Source organism: Carassius auratus, chromosome 50, assembly GCF_003368295.1.
Source record: "Carassius auratus strain Wakin chromosome 50, ASM336829v1, whole genome shotgun sequence".
Classification (NCBI taxonomy): Eukaryota; Metazoa; Chordata; class Actinopteri; order Cypriniformes; family Cyprinidae; genus Carassius; species Carassius auratus.
Window position 1 is genome coordinate 8,262,413 of NC_039292.1, and position 21,101 is coordinate 8,283,513.

The following is a 21,101-nucleotide window of genomic DNA, read 5'->3' on the forward strand; positions in this document are numbered from 1 at the left end:
ACCTGGGTGAGCGTGATTTCTGATGATGCCTTCACTTCCAGGAACAAATCCATCAGGTACACTGCACAGGGACCTGTCCACACCTGTGTTAAGTTCTATAGGCAAGTAGTCATTATTTAAAGTGACTTCAAAGAGATGAGGTTAAGTGTCTTCCTGAAGAGCCAATCTTTCAGTTCAGAACTAAACCTGATTAATAACCACTACCAGTTATAGTAGACAACAATACCCACTTTTCCTAAGATAAGACTTGATCCATGACAGGAAATTAAGACGTCAGTAAAAACTCATAGTGAGCCTCTTCTGGACAAGGGTTTGATCTTCTTGTTATTCCAGCTTTGACCACAACCCTTACCCCATGATATGACTCCCACTTTGGTACAACTCCTTGTTGTTTGTATAGTGCTTTAGAAATAAATGAACTGAACGGATAAATACAAGAATCTAGTTAATCTCACAGAATGACTAGCCAAAGTGAATGTGTCCTTTGATCTCAAGCAAAGCAATGTCATAGCTCATGGGAGAGTAGTGTTGATATTTTTCATGGAATTTTACAGTCTTTACATGGAAGCTCTGCTCCCCTTCTGTCAATTTTCTTTGGTTGAAATCACCTGTTACAGCCTCAATCTTGTGCAGGAAGTCCATAGGGCAGGCAGCTATATATATATATTTGAGAGAAAGTCACTGAAGTGTTGATAGGTTTAAACATTAGGAGTGTCTATTTACACTAAGTGCAGATAGCCAGCCATGTTGGCTGAGGTTATTTACACTAACTCCATCTAACATTTGTGAATTGGCTAGTCAATATTACAAAAGAGTCGGCAATCGTCAGCTCCAGTGTCGCAGATGGTAAAACGTCTGTCGTACTCATTTTGACATGATCAACGTGGTTTTGAATTAGCCTTTTGGCAAACTTTTTCTCCCTTTCCAAATTTTAAATCACATCAGAAAGCTTTTATTTTCAATGAAATAGGAGGAAATAATCAAAAAGTTGAAAATGAATTATTGGGTATGGTTAGGGTAGGTGTAGGGAGGGTTTTATTGTGCCAGTAAGGTGGTATCCATTTAATAATTTAAATTCAAATTCAAATGTACGCTCATTAAGTTATTGTTTTATAATGTAATACTTTATAAACATTATAATGTAATGCATAATGTTTTATAATGTATTACAATATTGAGGTGCAGATAATAGCCATTGTTTGCAATAAGTAGTATAAATAGCATAAATTCATGTTATTTTAACATAGTGTGAATAGAATCTATAGCTATTTGCACATACCTGTAGTGTATCGATATTTACACTATGTGCAAATAGTTATAGAATCTATAACTATTTGCACATAGTGTATCGCTATCTATAGCTATTTGCACAATAGCCTGTATCGCTATTTACAGCCGCTGTCTTACAAGTTATTGTATACACTTGCAAATAAGCAGCAGTCAAAAGCCAGTGGCCTGTTACGATAGCTGCAGCATAGAAATGTGATCTTCTGATTCTAAGAGACACCTGTAGATGATAGTAGAATGACTTTTTGCACACTGATATATCCAACAGTTCAGTGCCTTTTGGAATGTAAAACTATTAATTTATCATGCAATTTGTAAAGTTAAACAGTTACAGCCAACTACAGATGGGAACCTCGTCTGGCCTCTGATCCTCCGATTACCCTCAAGGAATGGTCAAGGATGCCTCTTGTATTAGTAGATCCACACTTTGCATCTGGGTATCAAATGGCAGGACAAAGTTTTGTAATTAATCCGTGAATTGTTCCCATTCAATTGAATTAAACATTTTCTTACCACTGGGATGAACAGCAAAAAGTTCATTCCGAGAAAACCCAACAAGCTGAGAAAACAGACAAAGGTCCTGTAGGATAATTCATGCATTCTGTGTCCTCTGCTGTTAAACACTAAGAGTGGCGTATTTATAGAAGGGATGAAAGGGTGTCTTTTTGACAAATGGGGTACTGGTAACTCATTAACTTTACACAGGAAATGAGCGTGTTGATCAGAAGACTGCATGGTGGGTATCAAGCATCTCACTCAAATTAACTTTATATTTTGTATTTTATACCTGATAGTTTTCAGTTTGACATTAAGGATCAAATTTGACCATAGGAAACTTAACTATTTTGTGCATGTTTTTGTCTTATTTTTCTGTATGGAGCATCAACAGAAAAAGATTTTACAGCCACTTGTGATTCAGCTGGAGGAGAAAAGCTACTCCACTGACAAAGATGTTTCCCTCAAGGACCAGAATGACCTTTCTCTCATAATTCAAATCTTTGCATTAATTAAGAAAATAAGCTCACCAATTACAAACATTTCTGAAGGGAAATGGACATTATTTGTTAAGTTTAATGTTTGTATTTTGCAGATTTCTTATTGAGCTTGCCATGCTCTACCAGTTAAACTACAGAAACGCTATCATCTAGTTTGATTTCACACATTTTAGACATTCAAATAAAGATTTGTGAATTCATGAACTAGAAAAAACAACAATGCGAGTTCACTCTGCCTTGCCTGTGTCAGAGTATTTACAGAAACCAGAGGTCTAATAACAGTAGGGAAGCTCTTCTTGATACAAAAGACAGTTGTAGCTATGATGGTGTGACGCTCACCACTGGCTACACCAAAGCAAACAAGCATGGGGTCCTGTCATAGAACTGTCAACACATTTGTGCCTCTGTCTGCAGAGAACAAAAGCCGAAGGCTTAAGTAATTCTTGGAAAAATCATTTTAGACAAATTGACTCAACCAATGCCACAAATGACCACAAACAGAACCTTATGGGGAGAGAAAGATAAAAATGCATATGCTGTTTGATCCCAATTGTCAATTGCTCCATGCTAATTTAGTCTAGCACAACAGTTCTGGAAGTAAAAAATAATGCTCTTTTGTTCCGTGATATCCAACAGGAGTCCTTTGAGCCATGTTACCTGGCAACCACAGTTAACCACAGAACAGCAGTTAAGATAAGCCAGAAAAACCTGAAATTTTTCTGGCTTTTTTTTTTTTTATGCAGATTTCCAGCATAGATTTTTTTTGTTAACAACCTCTGCTCCAGTAGTTGCCGGTAAAATAATTGGCTCACTATGTTTTTAAACGAAAGAAAGAAATATAGGCTAATCAGATACGTTTCAGTGAAAGCCAGTGTAATAGAGTTACACTGGAAGCTGATTCATGTCATGTTAAGTGACTTGAAAATCGTTCAGACAGACAAGAAAATTACTGGCAATGTAATGGATACATCAGAAGTATTTTGCTCACATTTAAGGAAGTGCCATACTGCTTGTTAGCAAATACTGGGGACCATACTGTCATTCATTTACTTTAAATAATTTTTCATTCATGTTGTCCAGCATAGGTCACACATTTTTAGCCATTATTGTTATCTATTCCTTCTTGCAACACATTTTTAAGGACTGAACTACAGGCTACTTCCACACTGGTGCTTTATGCTATTGGGTTTTACAGTAACATTTGAAAGCCACTATGTTCCCTTGAGGGATTATGGAAAAAATCCTACAATCCTACTCTGAAGAAGAATCTGTGAATCTGTCAAACTCTCACAAGCGAATGTACACTGGATATTTCTCATGTGAATTCATTTTACACATAGGATCACGAAGTGACGTTATTCCTCGCGCGTGGTGAGTTGTGACGTCGATCCTGTTCTGAGACGCATCATTTGGCAACCCATCACAGTTCCTCTCCGGTGAAGCTAAGCTACAACCCTACTGCGTTTGCCATCACTGCTGGATAGAGCACTACAACCTTAGGCTCGCCAGGCAAAAAAATAGCGCGGGAAATATATTAAACATCTCAGGTAAGCGTTCGAGTGCTTTAGCTGTTTTCTTTGTTGCCTCGTTTTTCCTGAGCTCAGAATTGAGTTTGTACATTTTTAGAGAGTGAATGCTAGCTGTTAGCACACTTTCGCATGCTGGGTTTTCAGCGCCGGTGTGTAGGAAATCCTCCCTGAAAGACGCACCGCTGGAAAGTAATGTTTCATCTGCTGTTCCGAGTGTTTACAACAATTGAATGCCCAGGGTTATCGAGAAAATATTTTTTGTTCCCTTGTCCAATTGGCGCTGAAATTACCACTGGATTTTACAAATACGTAGGCGTCAGTTAAAACTTATTTTCATTGTATTACAGTCTGTATGCTTTATTAATAATTCGCAGTTATTAAACATAAACTTATATTTATTACCTTTTACTTATCTATTGTGTGCAAATATGTAATATTAATGAACATTTCCCTCATATGCTTTCAAAGCTCTTAGAAGAAAAACAATAAATCTTACTATCTGTGCGACCAGCGAGGTCCAAAATGTTTCGTTTTAGTTAAGAGAACAGGGCGAGTGACCTTTTTATGAAATGCGAAGCATATGTCATTTTGGCTCGCGCTCAACGATTATGATTCATCCCGGTGATTCGAATCTTGTGAGTTAAAAGATTTGTTCAGCTGATTCGTTCGTTCACTCTTTTTCTGCATGTCACGTCGTTAAGACTATTTTAAAGGATGCGTTTCCTGATGATTTACTCACCCCCATGTCATCCAAGATCTTCATGTCTTTCTTTCATCAATCATAAAGAAATTAAGGTTTTTGAGGAAAACATTTCAGGATTTTTCTCCATTCTGATTCCGACTCCATACCAAAAATGACCCTCACACATGTTCTCTTTAATAAATGAAAATATGATGGCCATTTTGTTATAATCCTTGGTTGAAGTAGTGTTTATTATCCAATTTTCGAGTATATTCAAAAACAGCTAGTCAGGAACTAGTCTGAAGGCTTATTTGATTTTTGTCTGTATCCCTGGTTTTTCTACTTCTAAACAGCTAATTGCATATTTCTGCTGGTTCATTCCCACGGTTGTAATTTTTATGAAGGTCACAAGACACAAAGGCAGTGCAGTCTAATGACAACACCATTTTGTTTACTGTCACTGTGTCTTTGAATCTGGACTTCAGTAGTAGTTTGTCATTGTATTTTTTTTTTTTTTTACTATATATATATATATATATACACAGAATATTCAATCCCATTAGCCTTGAGTACTTTTATTTAGATTCTTAATGTAAAGCCTTTATATTAAAGCGCTCCTGACTGCCTATGGGTCATTCTGTTGTTATTACTGAAGTATCTGTTGACATCTTATTGGTTACAGTAGTACAATTCCCCAGGTGCCCCTGTGCACAGCAGCTGGCCATGTGACACATGAATTATTCATACTGAGGATGTGGGATGTAGGATCAATTTGCATCTGGTGTACATATAAGTGACTTGATCATGTCAGATGGCCCAATAGGATGGCTATATCTCCAATCGGTTCTTTCTCAGACCAGCTTTCAAGTGTTAAAAAAGGCCAGCTTCTCTATAGGGACTGAATTCTTTCGCCCACAGTCCCAGAAGTCCCTTTTTAGCTTTGCTCCCTGTAGTTGGACGCTGTTTAATGCCAGTGCCACTGCAGAGGCAGCTCTGGGTCCTTAGTCACAGAAGTGCTGAGTGGCTCTTGAAAAGAAATTGTACCGCACAACATCTTGTCTAACCTTCTGAAATAATCCACCTGACCCCTACACTTGAACCGGCATTCAGTAAGTGTCAAAATAACCCATGCACTTCACTAAATGTTTTGAAGAATTTTTTTTTTTATGCAGATTGTATCCTGATAGTTTAGGGGCGGGAAAACAAGCATTTGCTGCCATGCAGTGTGTGTTCTTCTGTTTGTGCAAACTCTGCCCGTTTGGGGTGCATGTGGAACTTGGCACCAGTGTTATATAGCAAACAATGCGAGGCTGCAAAAACAGCTCATCGCTATCATTACCACTACTGAGTGTCCTGATAAGTTTACGGAAAGGATCGTATGATGCGGCTGGATGCATCAGGAAGAAAGTGGCAGGCTGAGATTGAAATACCTTGTATTGGGTTGAATGTGTGTAAGATATGTGAAAGTGAGCCTTAAAATTGTCAAATGCAGAATAGATCAGATTACAATGACTTCCTATATCTTTTTGATCACTTACATGCATTTTTAGGCCTTGCAAATGTAAACATTTAGTTGCCAGTTCTACGTTTTAAATTTGTCAGTTAGGTGAAAGGTTATATGAGATTTTGTCAAAATTGCAAGAATGCAGTACAATCTAATAATCTGTCATTGATTACCTGTGTGTTTTCCTTTGTGAATTTAAAGGGTTACTCCACCCAAAATTGGAAATTTTGTCATTAATCACTTACCCCCATGTTGTTCCAAACCCGTAAAAAGCTCAGTTCGTCTTAGGAACACAATTTAAGATATTTTCGATGAAAACCTAGAGGCTTGAGACTGTCCCTTTAGCCCCTTTCACACTGCCATTGCGGCAAATACAGGGGTAAAGCGTTCCTGTAATTGTTTCCTGGTCGCTAGATTTGGCACTTTCACACTGCCAGTGATGACCCGGTATATGTGCGTGCTTTCACACACAACCCTTGAAGATACCGTAAGGACACGTGACATCAGCGCGTGACGTGTAATGTCCCTTTTCTTTATCTTTTATTTTATTAAACATTAACCCAGTATCTGCTGTGGATGAGCTGTATTGACTTGTTATCAGTGGCCAAGAGATAAGAATAATAAACCTGTGTATTTTGTTGTGATTTTACTATGCCACTTAATTTGTTGAATCAATTAGTGATATGTAAAGCTCTTTGCGGTTAATGCACCGTAATGCCATTCAGGAGCACTTCTATCGACCCCAGCAAGTCAGAATCCAGCTGCGGTCCAGGATAGTAATACAACACCACTTCTTAAGTGGCCATTACATATTTTAATTAATAACATGCAGTAACTGTGGACTGAGATCTTAACAGGAAGGGAAGGAAGTGACCTGCATGAAATTTACCGCAGACTGACGAAACATTTATGTTTATGAAGTTCTCTATTTGGGTTAGAGCCCTTGTGAAATGTGTGCGTATTTGCAGTCTGATACTATGTGATAATCTTTCTGTTGGTGTTTTTCAGGGGTGTAACAGAGGAGGGAAGGTGCACTCAGGATGGTTACCATTCCAGAGTACTACGAGGGAAAAAATGTTCTCATCACAGGGGCCACAGGCTTTATGGGGAAAGTACTTCTGGAGAAGCTGCTACGCTCTTGTCCTGGTGTCAAAGCTGCCTATGTGCTTGTCCGGCCCAAAGCAGGACAGGTGCCCAATGTCCGAATTGCTGACATGATCAACTGCAAGGTAGGTGCAGGTCTGGAAGATTGCTGGAGAAAAATCATGGTTTGGGCTTTCAGTTCTCAATTGAGTTATGTGCTTCATGGCTTAAATTAAGGGTAAGGCTAGGCTATACAAAAAAAAAGTACTGTATAGTTTACAATTTTTTTCCCCAATCAGATGAACAATCTTTAACAAACTGACACTTGATTATGGTGAAAGTGATCTTGAGCCTTTAAATGTTTCAGCTTTTTGACAGACTGCGAGAGGAGCAGCCCGATTTCGCAGAGAAGATCGTGGCGGTCAACAGCGACCTGACGCAGCCAGATCTGGACCTCAGCATAGAAGACCAGGAGACCCTCGTGGGCTGCATTAACATAGTGTTTCACTGCGCTGCCACCATCCGCTTCAACGAGCCTCTGAAGTAAGCCATAATCTCCACCCACAGGACGGCACAAAGCATCATCAACAGATACGAGTCTAGATGCTTCTGATATTTAGGTGGTTATATCACAGGAAGCAACTGAGTTTTTATAACGCATCGCTGGAGTCATCTCTTCATTTCATAATATTAAGTAGACCATTGCATTGGGGCTGTTGAGATAATGACATACTGTCTGATGATTAACTGATAATTCCAATTAGCGATTAAGCTTTGTTTGTCACTTACAGTGTCATGTAGCTTTAATCATGTATTCACATTAAACCTATATTTTATTAATGAAATAATCATAATTAATAATTCAAATTCTGCTTTTAATTAGTTTTTTTCCACTCACAAAATGTTAGTGGTACGAATAGGTATAACAATGTTGACATTACTGTTTTGCTACTGCTATTGTTTTTATTAAGAACTATTATTGGTAATGCTAATAATACAATGTATTACTATTATATACTATTATTATCATTATTATTATTAATACAATGATTTCTTAATAATAATACAATTTATAGTAAGTAATATTAAAACTCATTATATTTGTCTTCACTACTTTATTATTTCTATTATTGCTATTATAATCATTTTGTTAATGCTAATAATACATTTATTAAGGATACAAAAAAATGTATTACTATTTGCATTAATAACAGTTTTAACAATTACATTATTAATTTACAATAAATCATAATTTGATTCATAGTAGCGTTAGTAATTGCAATTAAAGTCCTGTCATTATTATTTAACCTTTAAATATTGTCATCAATGTATTATTATTATTAATGCTAATAATACATGTATTGTATCATTAATTATAAATATTATTTGTATTTATGATCTTATTATTAATAATAGTCACAGTAATAATATAATAATACTGTAATTGTGTTTTTTTAAATGTAAAATATTATTCAAATATTTTGCATTAGTAATATATTTCTGCTCAAATTCTTAGGTCATTGCTACTTTTTATCAGCTCACACTTGTAATGTCAAATTAAAATGAGGTCAAACTGCAACGCTGTGCATTCATTACTTGCTAAAGCCTTGTTTATGCTTTAACGTGAGTGTGGAATGAACCACTTGGCTGTACACGCACAAACGCTTGTAAAAAATGTTTATGCATTCTTCACCTGACTTATATATTATGTATATATTATACTTATTACTTATTTCCTTAAATTTCTCTTATTCAGTTTTCATAGTAAGTTGAAGAGTTGAAACTACACTAACTGCAAGTTACCGTGATTGATATTTTTTTTTGGGGTTAGGTGGTTTTGTACAAATCGCAGCAGGTCAATCTTAAAGTTAATCAGATCTGCTCAGAGTCACTGCAGTTCAGGTATTTTTTCTGTCCCTCTGCTGCAGAGATGCCATGCAGTTGAATGTACTGGCCACGCAGAAGATGCTTAACTTGGCTCACAGAATGAAGCATTTGGAGGTGTTTATCCACGTGTCCACAGCCTATGCCCACTGTGACCGAGAGCTCATTGAAGAGGTGGTCTATCCTCCACCTGTCGATTACAGGAAGCTCATAGACACACTTGAGTAAGTCTTTGCTCTCCAAAACATTCTTCTTGTCTTTGTTCTCGCAAGCACCTTCCTCATCATACTTAGTCTAATAAATAAATATGTCAAGAACATATACACAGTACAGTGTATACATATACATAGTGGCTGTTTTCACACATAACGCCATACATTTAACAATGCTTTCCCAGTTAGAGATCATGCATAAACCCATTTTCAGAATGCTTGCAAGATATCTCTAATAATTATTAGATTTTTCTTCTTTTTTTTTTCTGAGGGTTACTTTATTTTGTTTTTCATTATCATTTTCCACACTCTGTTATTTAAGTATTATTTATATAGTATAATCTTTTTTTTTTCTTTTTTTTTTAAATTAGCTTTTATTTTTATATTTTCAGTTCATTTTGATTTTATGTGCTGAATTAAGTTAGTATTTTGGATATAGTATAGTATATACTTAGTATTTAATATATAATATAATGTAATATATATTTAGTATAATTATATGTGCGTGTGTGTATATATTTATATGTATATGTGTATATATTTATATGTAAACATATAATTTGTTTTAGTTGTATTCATTTTAGTTCTTTTACTTATTTCAGTTAGTTTTAACATTTCAAATTAATTTTGTTTAACCCACGTTTAATTGCTTAAAGTAAAATGAGTGTGTGTGTGTTTATATATACATACACACACACACACACACAGACACACACACACACATATGTATGTATGTTTATATTTTTAATTTTTAAAATTTTTCTTTTTTTTATATTTATTGTAATCTTATAATCTTTTAAAAAATATAATCTTTTAAAATAGATTTTATGTAAAAAAAGAAAAAAAAACATTAAACATATATGCAACAAAAAAACTTTAACTACAAAACAGCTCAGAAATAAGAAAATAACACAATGACTATTGAAGCTATTTCAAGCAGCATTAACTAGATGAGACCCTCTCATTTATTTAATTTTTTTGCTCTCCCTCAAACTCCTGGATTTTTTTGATGCTGACAGGTGGATGGACGACAAACTCGTCTCTTTAATGACACCGAAGCTTATCGGTGAGCGGCCTAACACATACACTTACACTAAAGCCTTGGCAGAACACCTCATCCAGCAGGAGTGTGGAAACCTCAACATCGCCATCGTCAGGCCCTCTATCGTAGGAGCCAGCTGGAAGGAGCCGTTTCCCGTAAGCATGCTCATTTCCATCCTCCCACTTAATAAAAAAAAAAAAAAATACCTGTTGAATTTTAAACACCACTCTTTCTTTTCCACTCTGTTAAAGGGCTGGATTGATAATTTCAATGGGCCAAGCGGGATATTCATTGCTGTGAGTGGCCACTTTGATTTTTAGTAGATGTAAATGCAGTGGCATTTCAATTTGTATGATTGCTTATTGGTACCTCATGTTAAAAGCTTTTTTTTTTTTTTGGTTGTGCAGGCAGGAAAGGGGATTCTACGAACAATGAGGGCTTCAAATAACGCTGTCGCTGATCTCGTGCCAGTCGATGTGGTCATAAACAACACTTTGGCCGCTGCCTGGTATTCCGGTTCCCAGAGACATGCCAGGTCAGACTTCCACACGAACACCAACAGGCACTCACACACGGATCACTGGGAAATAAAGTCATGGAATAAATGCTGCTGGTTTTCTGACAGTAACGTTTATCTCCATCGCAGGCCGAGAAGTATGTTGGTGTACAACTGCACGACGGGCGGAATCAATCCCTTTCACTGGGGTGAAGTTGGTATGGATCACTTTTACAAACAAATCGCTGCTTGACTCAAATATCCACAGTGGCCTTCAGTGCTTCATTATTCCAGTTCCATTTTCCATATCGACTGCTAATCAAAGAACTGGTCACATTAAATGAAAGAGCGTGAGAACAGTGACATGTTTGAACAAGCGTTTGGATTTAGTTTCTTTTACTCTTATATGGGAATGGATTTAACTTTGATTTGATTATTCAGGCTTACATTTCGGACAATTCTCTTCATAGCTGTCTGGACTCCACTGAAGTAGGGTAGAAGTAGGAATGAGTTATGATAACCATTAGGGCTGCGCGATGTGTCGTTTAAGCATCGATATCGCGATGTATGAATCCACGATAGTCACATCGCATGATGTGCTATGTAGGTTGTCGTAGTTGATCCGTTATTCATTAACTGTACGGGCCAGCTGCTCCCCGGCCCTTGACGAATGTGATTCGCGGATTAATTGCACAGCTTAACCATCATAGAGTGAAAGTTTATCATTTGCATGCAGAGTGAGAGAGAGAGAGTGAGCGCGCGCGAGAAAGAGGGCGCTGCATGAAAGAGACAGAGTGAGAGAGAGAGAGAGAGAGAGAGGGAAATGGAGGGAGAGAGAGAGAGAGAGAGAGAGCGCGAGACAGAAGGAAAGAGAGAGAGACCACGAGAGAGAGACAGAGGGAGTGAGCGAGAGAGAAAAAAAGAGCGAGAGAGAGCGCGAGACCATCTTCAAACAACACAAGCGCTGTCTCTGAAAGAACTTTTTTTATTAGATTTCATGTCGCAATATATATCGCAGAAAAGCAGAATATCGCAATGTCTTTTTTTTCCCCAATATCGTGCAGCCCTAATAACCATTAGTTGGATGAGTTATGAACGGTTTTGTGATACCATATTTTTTACAACCTTTTATCATGTTGTGAACTTAAAATCTGGTTATAGATCTGAATTTATCCACAGTATATGGAAAATTCAACATGGTAACAAAGTAATTCTGTGTCCTTGATATTAAATTCTAATGTTTTTTATATTATATTATAATACTAAACACTGTAAGTTCTACATTTTCATTTCTCAAAAAAAGTTTTAAATATTTTTATGTAGTGGACAGAAGTATATTATTGAATTTTATGGATTTACAATGTAATTAGGTGAGAAATTTTGTATAATGATTATATAATGTTTATTTCTTAGATTCAATTTATATTAAGATATTATTGATATATGTTAATGACTTAATTATAGGGGTGCAACAGTCTTGATGCATCATTTCATACAGTTACATTTTATTTTACCTGCTAATATATGGATCTTATCTGATCTTTATTTAAAAAAGATCTTTTTTCACAGAAACATTTAGCTGTATACTGCAGCAATGTGCCTTATTTTTAACATTTTGCATTGACACACACTAAATACAGTATGTCTCAAAATGAGATTTATATTCAAAACTAGCTGTAAAGCCTGTTTCAGTGAGGAATCCTCAGTGTCTTTGATTTGTTAACCCTGTTTAAGTTGTGACGCATCTCCCTTATAATTAAGCCTGTATGAGAATATGCCCCAATGCCTTTGCTGCTGCTGTTGTTACTGTTATGACAACAAACATGTCTAGTGAGCTCTTAAAACGGGTTTCACTGAAATTCAGTCAGACTGGAGATATTTATAACTGCTTACATCAGAGACATTAGATGACCCACAAGTGTGTACTGAAGCATGCTGTACACATTTTCTAGTGGCCCCATTTCACCCATAGTTAAATAGTTAAAATACAAACAATATTTGGTTATAATCAGCATTGTGTTGCAGTTGGGGTCATTCTTCTATCACGAACACTCCACAAAAAGGATTTTTTTCTGCTGGCCCAATCAGAATAGTAATTCAGATTTGTGGATGCCCCTCCCATTTTTTTCTGTCCCCAAACCTCAGAAAGCTTTCATTTTTAATGTATCAGACACAAGTGTTTGCGCTTATTTCCTAAATTAAGAAATATATAGTTTTGTATATATAAAAGCTACAACAAATAATTATATAATGTATATAATACTTTTTTATATCCTGAAGTAGTGTATTTTTATTGTTATATTTTTAGTGTATATATATAGTATATTTCTATGTGTGTATATATATATATATATATATATATATATATATATATATAATATGATGAATTTTTGAAAATGATTGGCATGATGCTTTAAAAATTATCTTAATACTTTTCCAATTAAGTGACCCCAATGCTTGCGAATGGAAGAAACCATCAAAATGTTGCTTTTTAAACCTGAACCAAGTCATGCACAGCTGTGCCGTTTACTGTTGAACCCCTTTTTGTCTCTTAGAGTACCATGTTATATCCACTTTCAAGAGGAACCCCCTCGAGCAGGCCTTCAGGAGGCCAAATGTAAATCTCACAACCAATCACCTTATCAATCAGTACTGGATTGCTGTAAGCCACAAGGCGCCAGCATTCCTATATGATCTCTTCCTCAGGATGTCAGGAAGAGAGCCCAGGTAAATCCGACCACTTCGCGCCTTTTCCTCCTGCCCCGCTTCCTCCTCCACGCTCGGTCTAGCCATCACGTGTCGCACCCTGTGTCTTGGGCAAGGATGCATAACCCACTCGGAGACTGGGTTCTGCACGCTTCCCGTCCACTTGTGTTTGTGTGTGTGTGCATATCCATGTGTGTGTATGTGTTGTGTAGCTCTGTGTTTAAAATGCTGTTGTATGTTATATGCCTGTATTCCCTTCTGCAGAGTACTGCATAAACATGACGTTCAAGACCAATCCCTTAGAACAGGCTTTCAGACGCCCCAATGTTAACCTGCGATCCAACCCTTTTACCAATCAGTACTGGACCACAGTGAGTCACACCCTTCCTGCCCTGCTGTATGACGGGTTTCTCATGTTGACCCGTCAGAAGCCCCGGTAAGGTCTTCAGTACCTGCTTCTCCGCCCCTTTGTCCTCCCTCCTCCGTTCCCTCACCTCCAGTACTGGGTGTTGGGGTGTGGCATGGCCGGCAGTCTGGCTGGGAAGGAAACGCTCTGCCTGGCCATCTTCTTGACTTTATGGCATCGGACAAAAGCTGCTGCTGGGCTACCATAAAGTGCATGGAGTCCTGCATGCTTTTTTTGTGGAAAAAGAGATGGATCCACCCCATAAATCCATCTTTTATCTTATGTCCCCTCCCTGCCCCCCGAGCCATGCCATTAAGTCTTCAAGAGAGGTTGTTTGATCTGTTCTTGTAGCCGTAAAAACAGTGGAAGTTGGGACTGACAGTTTGGTCAACACAGCCTGCACTCACTAAGCAAGTCAGTGCTCAGTTGAGATCAGATACGGGCTTTTTGCACTAACATTTTCATTGATAAAAGCCAAACTGTTCAGAGAACAGCACTCATAAATAATAGGGCTAGGTACCAAACTCTCTGCTCTGACAAATTGTTTAACTCAGGTGTTTTCAAACTGGCATCCAGAACTCCGAAAGACTGCAAGAAGAAACTAGGGTTTTATTTATGACAATGTTTTATGCCGTATATATATTATATATATATATATATATATATATATATATATATAATATATATATACATTACCGTCTCCAGCTTTGAGAGGGCACTCTTTGCTGCCAGAGATGCTGCTCAGTGCTCCTGTAGCCTACACTGAAGACAGAGTGCCCTCTCGCAGCTGGAGACGGTAATGTTTTATCTTGGTTTTTTAGTTCTACATAAATGCGACTTATAGTCCCAGTGCAACTTATATATGTTTTTTTTTTCCCTCGTCATGGTGTATTTTTGGACTGATGCGACTTATACTCAGGTGCGACTTATAGTCAGAAAAATACGGTGTGTGTGTATGTATGTGTATATAATATATATATATATATATATATATATATATATATATATACCATATTTTTCTGACTATAAGTTGCACTTGAGTATAAGTCGCAATCAGTCCAAATATATATATATATATATATATATATATATATATGCTTCAATTGCTATATATGCGTTTTAATTTCACATTACTATTTTTATTTTTTATTCAGAATTCCTGTTTTTTTTTCTTTTTTTAATCTTCAATGTCTTTATCTCAATTATTCATATCTCAATCTGAATTACAAATAATAATACATAATACAAATTTTCCTAAGAATATTATAATCATTTGTGGGTCCTTGGCGTTAAAAGATTTGAAAGCCTCTGGTTTAATGAACCAATATAGAAATTATAAGGTTACAATCCTTCTAATTAAAAAAAAACTAAACCAAAACACTGGAAAAGGGGAAATGTTGGATGCATATTTGACAATTATCCATTCATGCAAAAATGCTTTTATTAGCAGGGAGTAGGTGTGTTTGGTACCTAGAGATGAAATAACTGGTTATGCACCCTAAATCTGATGTGTTTCAGTTCAGTGTGGCTTTCTGCTTATGCAGATTCTACAAATTTGGTGTGTATTGCTGATATGCGTCTGGTTTAAGGTGCAAGTTTGTATATAATTGAGGTTTTGAAGGGTTTTAACACCATGAGAATGTTCTGAATTTGATTTTTTTTTTTCTTTTTAAACAAGATAATACAATGCATGTAGTCATTCCCTATCCAACCAATAAGAGATCTTGGATGGGAAACTGGGCGTTTCTGGACATTTGCATTCAACTTCAACAGTGCTTTGTCAGGAATAAGCCTGAAATTTGGCATACTTGTACATCTGGTATAGTTTATAGAGGTACAAAAGCATCACGCAGAAAGAACCTTAAGTACACAAATGCGCCCAGGTGCCTTTTAAGATCCTGCCAAAGTTTGAAAAGTGTGATAATTGTTCAACCGAATCATGGGAATCCACAGTTGTTTGCCAACCGTTTGTGGTTCAGAAGGGCTGTGATGGGATCTAACCTGAATCAAATACCATACGGGGTGAAAGGGTTGGAGACATTCTGCAATTATTACTAACCGAGGAGTATTTTGTTTTGCTTTTTTTGTTTCTATTTTAACATTTTATTTATTTTTGGTTTTACTTCTGTAATCTTATTTTTTTTATTTATTTTTTTTTTTATATTGTATTCTATTTCCTTGATCTTTATTTGTATTTTTTTAGTTTGTTTAAAAAAATATTTTTCATTTTTGTTTGTTTCATTGTACATTTTACTTTTATTTGCTTATTTATTTTGTTTTATTTTATTTATTTCAATTTTATTTAATTGTTTTGTTTTGTTTTACTTTTTTTTTTTACTGAATCAAACAAAATATTTTGCTTAATTTGGGAAAACTAACCTGTGGAAGCCAGTTTTTTGCCTCAAAGAAAAAAAAAAAGAAAGCCACTTCCGATTTGATTTCTTACATTTATATCTCACAGCGACTTATTTCTTAGAATTGATACTTTTTTTTTACTACGAGGCAGAAATGGGCTTCAATATTAACCTGATGTTTTATATAGTAGACCATAGAGTTAAATGTTTGTTACTTTTGTAATTTATAAGCTGTGGTTTCTGTCATAGTCTCAGTCACCATCTGCTATTACTAAACTGCTTGCCCCTTTAAATGAGAGAAAAAAAAAAAAGCTCAAACTACATTTCCAGTCCCCATCAAAGCTCATCTGAAGCTAATGCTCACGTCTCTCTTTTTCTCCCGCTCGCTCCTTGCGTTGTATCTGTGTTGACGCAGGATGATGAAGACAATCACTCGGTTGCACAAAGCCATGATGGTTCTGGAGTACTTCACGAGTCACTCGTGGGTGTGGAACACGGGACAATGTTACCATGCTCATGAACCAGATGGGACCTGAGGACAAGAAGGTGTGTGTGTTTATGTATCAATACACTCATTCTGACATGGGCACAGTAACATGAATCGCTTCTCTGATTCTGAATCTTGTCGCTTAAAACATCTCTATATGCTGTTTCAAAATTGGAGGTTTTATGTGTTGTCAATGAAACATTAATTTAAGCGTCTCATAGCTCTGTCGTTTATTAATGCTTGAACTCAATGAATGTCTTAAGCATCTTTTTTTTTTGTTCAGGTATTTAATATTGACGTCAGGCAGTTACACTGGGCAGAATACATGGAGAATTACTGCATGGGCACTAAGAAGTATGTTCTCAATGAAGAGTTATCAGGACTCCCAGCGGCACGCAAACACTTGAACAAGTAAGTATTGAAGTTCTCTAGGTTACCTTCAGGATAACTGTTATTCTAGAGCGACTATCACTCTCATGATAGCTTCTGCACTGTCGTATGCAACTTCTCAACTCTGTCCCATTCCCATGTGGGACAGAGACATAAATATGTGTTTGATGAAAACACATTTTATAAGTATTCCTAGATGTGCAAATTCATGTGACACTTCCTCACTTTTTGGTAATTTAACACTCGGTTTTTAGTGTGTGCGTTACTAACAATGCGTCATATACAGTATTGGGTGTAAGACGTTTTTAAAACTGCCATTTATTTGAGTAGAAGTACAGAAAAAATAGTAATATTATGAATATTATAAAAGAACTGTCTTCTATTTAAACATATGTGACCATGGACCACAAAACAGTCTTAAGTGTAAATTTTTCGAAATTGAGATTTATACATAATCTGAAAAGCTGAATAAATAAGCTTTCCATTGATGTGTGTTTTATTAGGGTCAGACAGTATTTGGCTGAGATACTATTTGAAAATCTGGAATCTGAGGGTGCAAAAAAATCTCAATACTGAGAAATCGCCTTTTAAATTGGTCCCAAATAAATTCTTTGCAATGAAAATTACTGATCAAAAATTACAGTAGGAAATTTAAAATATATCTTCAAGGAGCCTGATCTTTACTTAATATCCTAATGATTTTTGGCATAAAAGAAAAATGTACAATTTTGACTCATTTAAGGTTTTGTGGTCCAGGGTCACATATTTGAAAATGTAATTTATTCCTGTGATGCTAAGCTGAAGTTTTCAGAAGCCATTTGTCAGGCTTCATTTTCACATGAAAATATTCCAATATGCGGATTTGCTGCTAATTTATTATTATTATAAGTTCTTATTAGTAACCATGTTAAAAACATTGTTTTTGCTGCTTCATATTTTTCTGGAAACAGTAATACCTTTTTTTCAGGATTCTTTGATAATTAGAAAGTTCAAAAGAACAGGAATATTTGGAATAGAAATCTTCTGTAATAACTTTTGATAATTTAGGCTACGTTACAATAGTGTGTTTTTTCGTTTTAGAACATAACTTTTGCTACGGTTACGCCTGTCATTTACATTACCTGGGGGTTTTCGACCCTTAAACGGAGACTTTCAAAAACGCTGCAGGCCATTTTAGATTGAAAACTCTGGGGTTGTGTTTAAGTGTAAACAGACCTAAACTGAGAATTTTGAAAAAGGAAGTACATGCAAGAATGGTCATGTGACCTGCATTTTTGGTGTGTAGTGTGGACAGAACGTTTCTGAAAACGAAGTGAAAACGCCAGTGTAAATGATCATTTTCATTTCAAAATGCCGATTTAAAACAAAAACACACTAGTGGTAAACCGCTTTAATGTGTCCTTGCTTAATAAAAGTATTCATTGCTTGCTTTCTTTCCTTTTTTCTTTCCTTCAAATTCTAGTGTGTCATAGTTTCCACAAAAACATCAAGCAACAAAACTTATTTCTGAATGGTCATGTGACACTGAAGATTTTATCTTTTTGTCACTTTTTCTTTGTTTTGTTTTCCTGTAGGCTACGGAACATTCGCTACACTTTCAACACCATCTTGGTAGTGTTAATCTGGCGCATTTTCATTGCCCGTTCTCAGATGGCCAGAAACATCTGGTACTTCGTCGTCAGCTTGTGCTTCAAGTTCCTCTCCTATTTCAGAGCCTCCAGCACCATGAGATACTGAATCCACCCCAACTGTCCTTTCCACCCCTCTTTCCCACGGGCTATGCACATACTTCTGCTTTGCGACACTCTAGAATCTGAGGGTCAAGCGTATGGGCGTAATATCCGCAATCCTCCCCCTCCTGCGCAAGTACGCCCTCAACATCACCGGGTGCAAGTGCACTCATCTGCTATGTAGAAAGCATGAATTTTCAGGGCTCGAGGTTTAAAGAAGCTCTCTCAGCACAATGAGAGCGAGTGTGTCCACGCCGAGCACGTTTGAGCACTTATTTGTACCTGTTCCGCCTCCTGAACGCAAACAGGTTTTGGACAACTCTTGATTATTATGGGTTACATACCAGTTCATACTTGTTGGCGGTATTGGCCCCTTTCCAACTGTAATCAACGAAGCACAAGAAGAAGAAAAAAAAAGAGAGAGATGGTTTTGTCTCAGCTCTGTGCCTACAATTCAATAATAACCTTCATGCCCAATGTCTTTGTTAGATTCATGGCTTTTGCCTTACATTTTTTCCGATACTCTCACCATCTTTGAGATGAAAGTTATTAACGTGTCACCAAAAAACTAAGCATCTCGAGTGTCTGATTCCAGGCCTTATGTTTCTCCTCACAATGTCGCCTTCAGTCAATACCAAAATGTCATTTTGAAATACTTTGCGTACTAACTTAATGATTTTTGTCAAAGCAATCAACTGCTTTTAGTAAATTATTTCTTTGAGATTAATAAACTTGTTAGTTTTCCTTTAAGAAATGCTAGCAAAAGCAAGCATCAGTTTGTTCACCTGATTAAACCTTTTAAGAATTATGAGGCTTATCAATAAACATGAGCGGACAGCATTTGCGTCGACGGTTCGTAAAGCCATTGACGTTATACAAACGATTTATAGATTCGTTCCGCTTATGATTAAAGCGTGATAATTGTTTCTTGCCATAACTTATTAGTGTTCAGGTAATGGGCGTTTGTACATAAAACATGTCATCTTTTGTGTAAAGCTGTGTGAGAAAACCAAATATGTCGGCTTATATGTAGGCTAATTTAGTGTATTTACGTTCTTTAGCGCTTTGAGTCCATCATATCAGAGGAGGGGATGGATAAATTTAACTGGACTGTGTGTTTTTCTTTCCTTTTTTTCACCCAAATTGTTCTGCGAGTTGTCAATGTTGAAGTAATGTAAATAGCTAATGGATATATGTTTTCTAAATCATTCTATTTAGATAAAGCGTTGAAATTTAACTTGATCTGCTACCAAGTATTTTCCATGTTTGAAATAAATAGGAAGTGATTGTTTATGACGCAAAATGACAAGTGAAATGAAGAAATGAAAATGCACCATATAGGCTGCTTTTATGGTCACACATGCTTCGGATCACAATGTCAAGTTATGTTTGTCATACAAGCCAATCTCTTTGCACAGCTAAATATCATGCCAGGAAACGCTAGATGATGGATATTGTTACTAACTGTGTGGAATATAGATTAAGTATTCTGACTTTTCTATTAATGGTGAACTGATTAAAATAAAAAAAGCACTTCTATGAGGATCCATATTTTTATGTGGGAGTTTGAGTGGAATAGTGATTTTTGAAAACCAGTTCTGTGTATTCAAGGTCTCATTAAGAGTATTTTTTTTTTTACCACAAAATAGGGTCAAATAAAACCAATATATAGTATGTTTTTCCCCATAATACTGTAGTTTTCTCTGTGATAGGTAAAATAGGTTTCATTGGGTTTCTTGTGTGTTAGTTCACCTCATGTTTCATTTCCACAGCATTTTATAACGATGATATAATTTTTTTTCTTCCTTAAGATCAAGCTTAAGTCAGGCCTTGATGGGCCAAATGTAGATTGTTTTCCTTTATTTTGTCTGCCTTATGTACTTTTTGTTAAATCTCCTGTAACAATCAAGAAATGTAAACTATTCTCTACTATGTCAAGCGGTCTGGTTTCCGGGAAAATTGTAATTGCCACATTAAAATGTCAATGGAGGGTAAAAAATAAATGGGTGCCTTTTGTTTGTAAACCAAAATAAATTAAGAATAAACTATGTGAACTTATTTTTTCAGTTGAATGGGTCATAATTGGCTATTAACAATTTATATAATTTAAACGAATATCTTAAGACTTGCTGCACTAGGAAGTAAAATATCATTTTAAGCCATACAGAATCTGTCAGGTTTTAATGATAAATCTGTAAAACGTTTACAGTCACATTAGTGTGAAAATTAGCCAGTAAATTGCTTGCCTCATCCATATCTACCACAATTCAATACTGCCATCTGCTGTTCACATTTCAACAAGCAATTTAAAGCT

General features: G+C 36.1%; 1 protein-coding gene across 1 annotated transcript; it reads left to right on the forward strand.

Moving 5' to 3' along the window:
* Positions 1 to 3,677: 3,677 nt before the first annotated feature.
* On the forward strand, positions 3,678 to 20,845 carry LOC113066850 (fatty acyl-CoA reductase 1-like). Its single transcript, XM_026238916.1, is given in 13 exon segments — positions 3,678 to 3,829; positions 7,006 to 7,226; positions 7,448 to 7,623; positions 9,009 to 9,188; positions 10,196 to 10,373; positions 10,470 to 10,514; positions 10,626 to 10,753; positions 10,865 to 10,932; positions 13,270 to 13,441; positions 16,596 to 16,677; positions 16,679 to 16,726; positions 16,951 to 17,078; positions 18,632 to 20,845. Coding segments are annotated over 12 exon segments (1,557 nt in total). The 5' UTR covers positions 3,678 to 3,829; positions 7,006 to 7,037; the 3' UTR covers positions 18,795 to 20,845.
* The last annotated feature ends 256 nt before the right edge of the window (positions 20,846 to 21,101 follow it).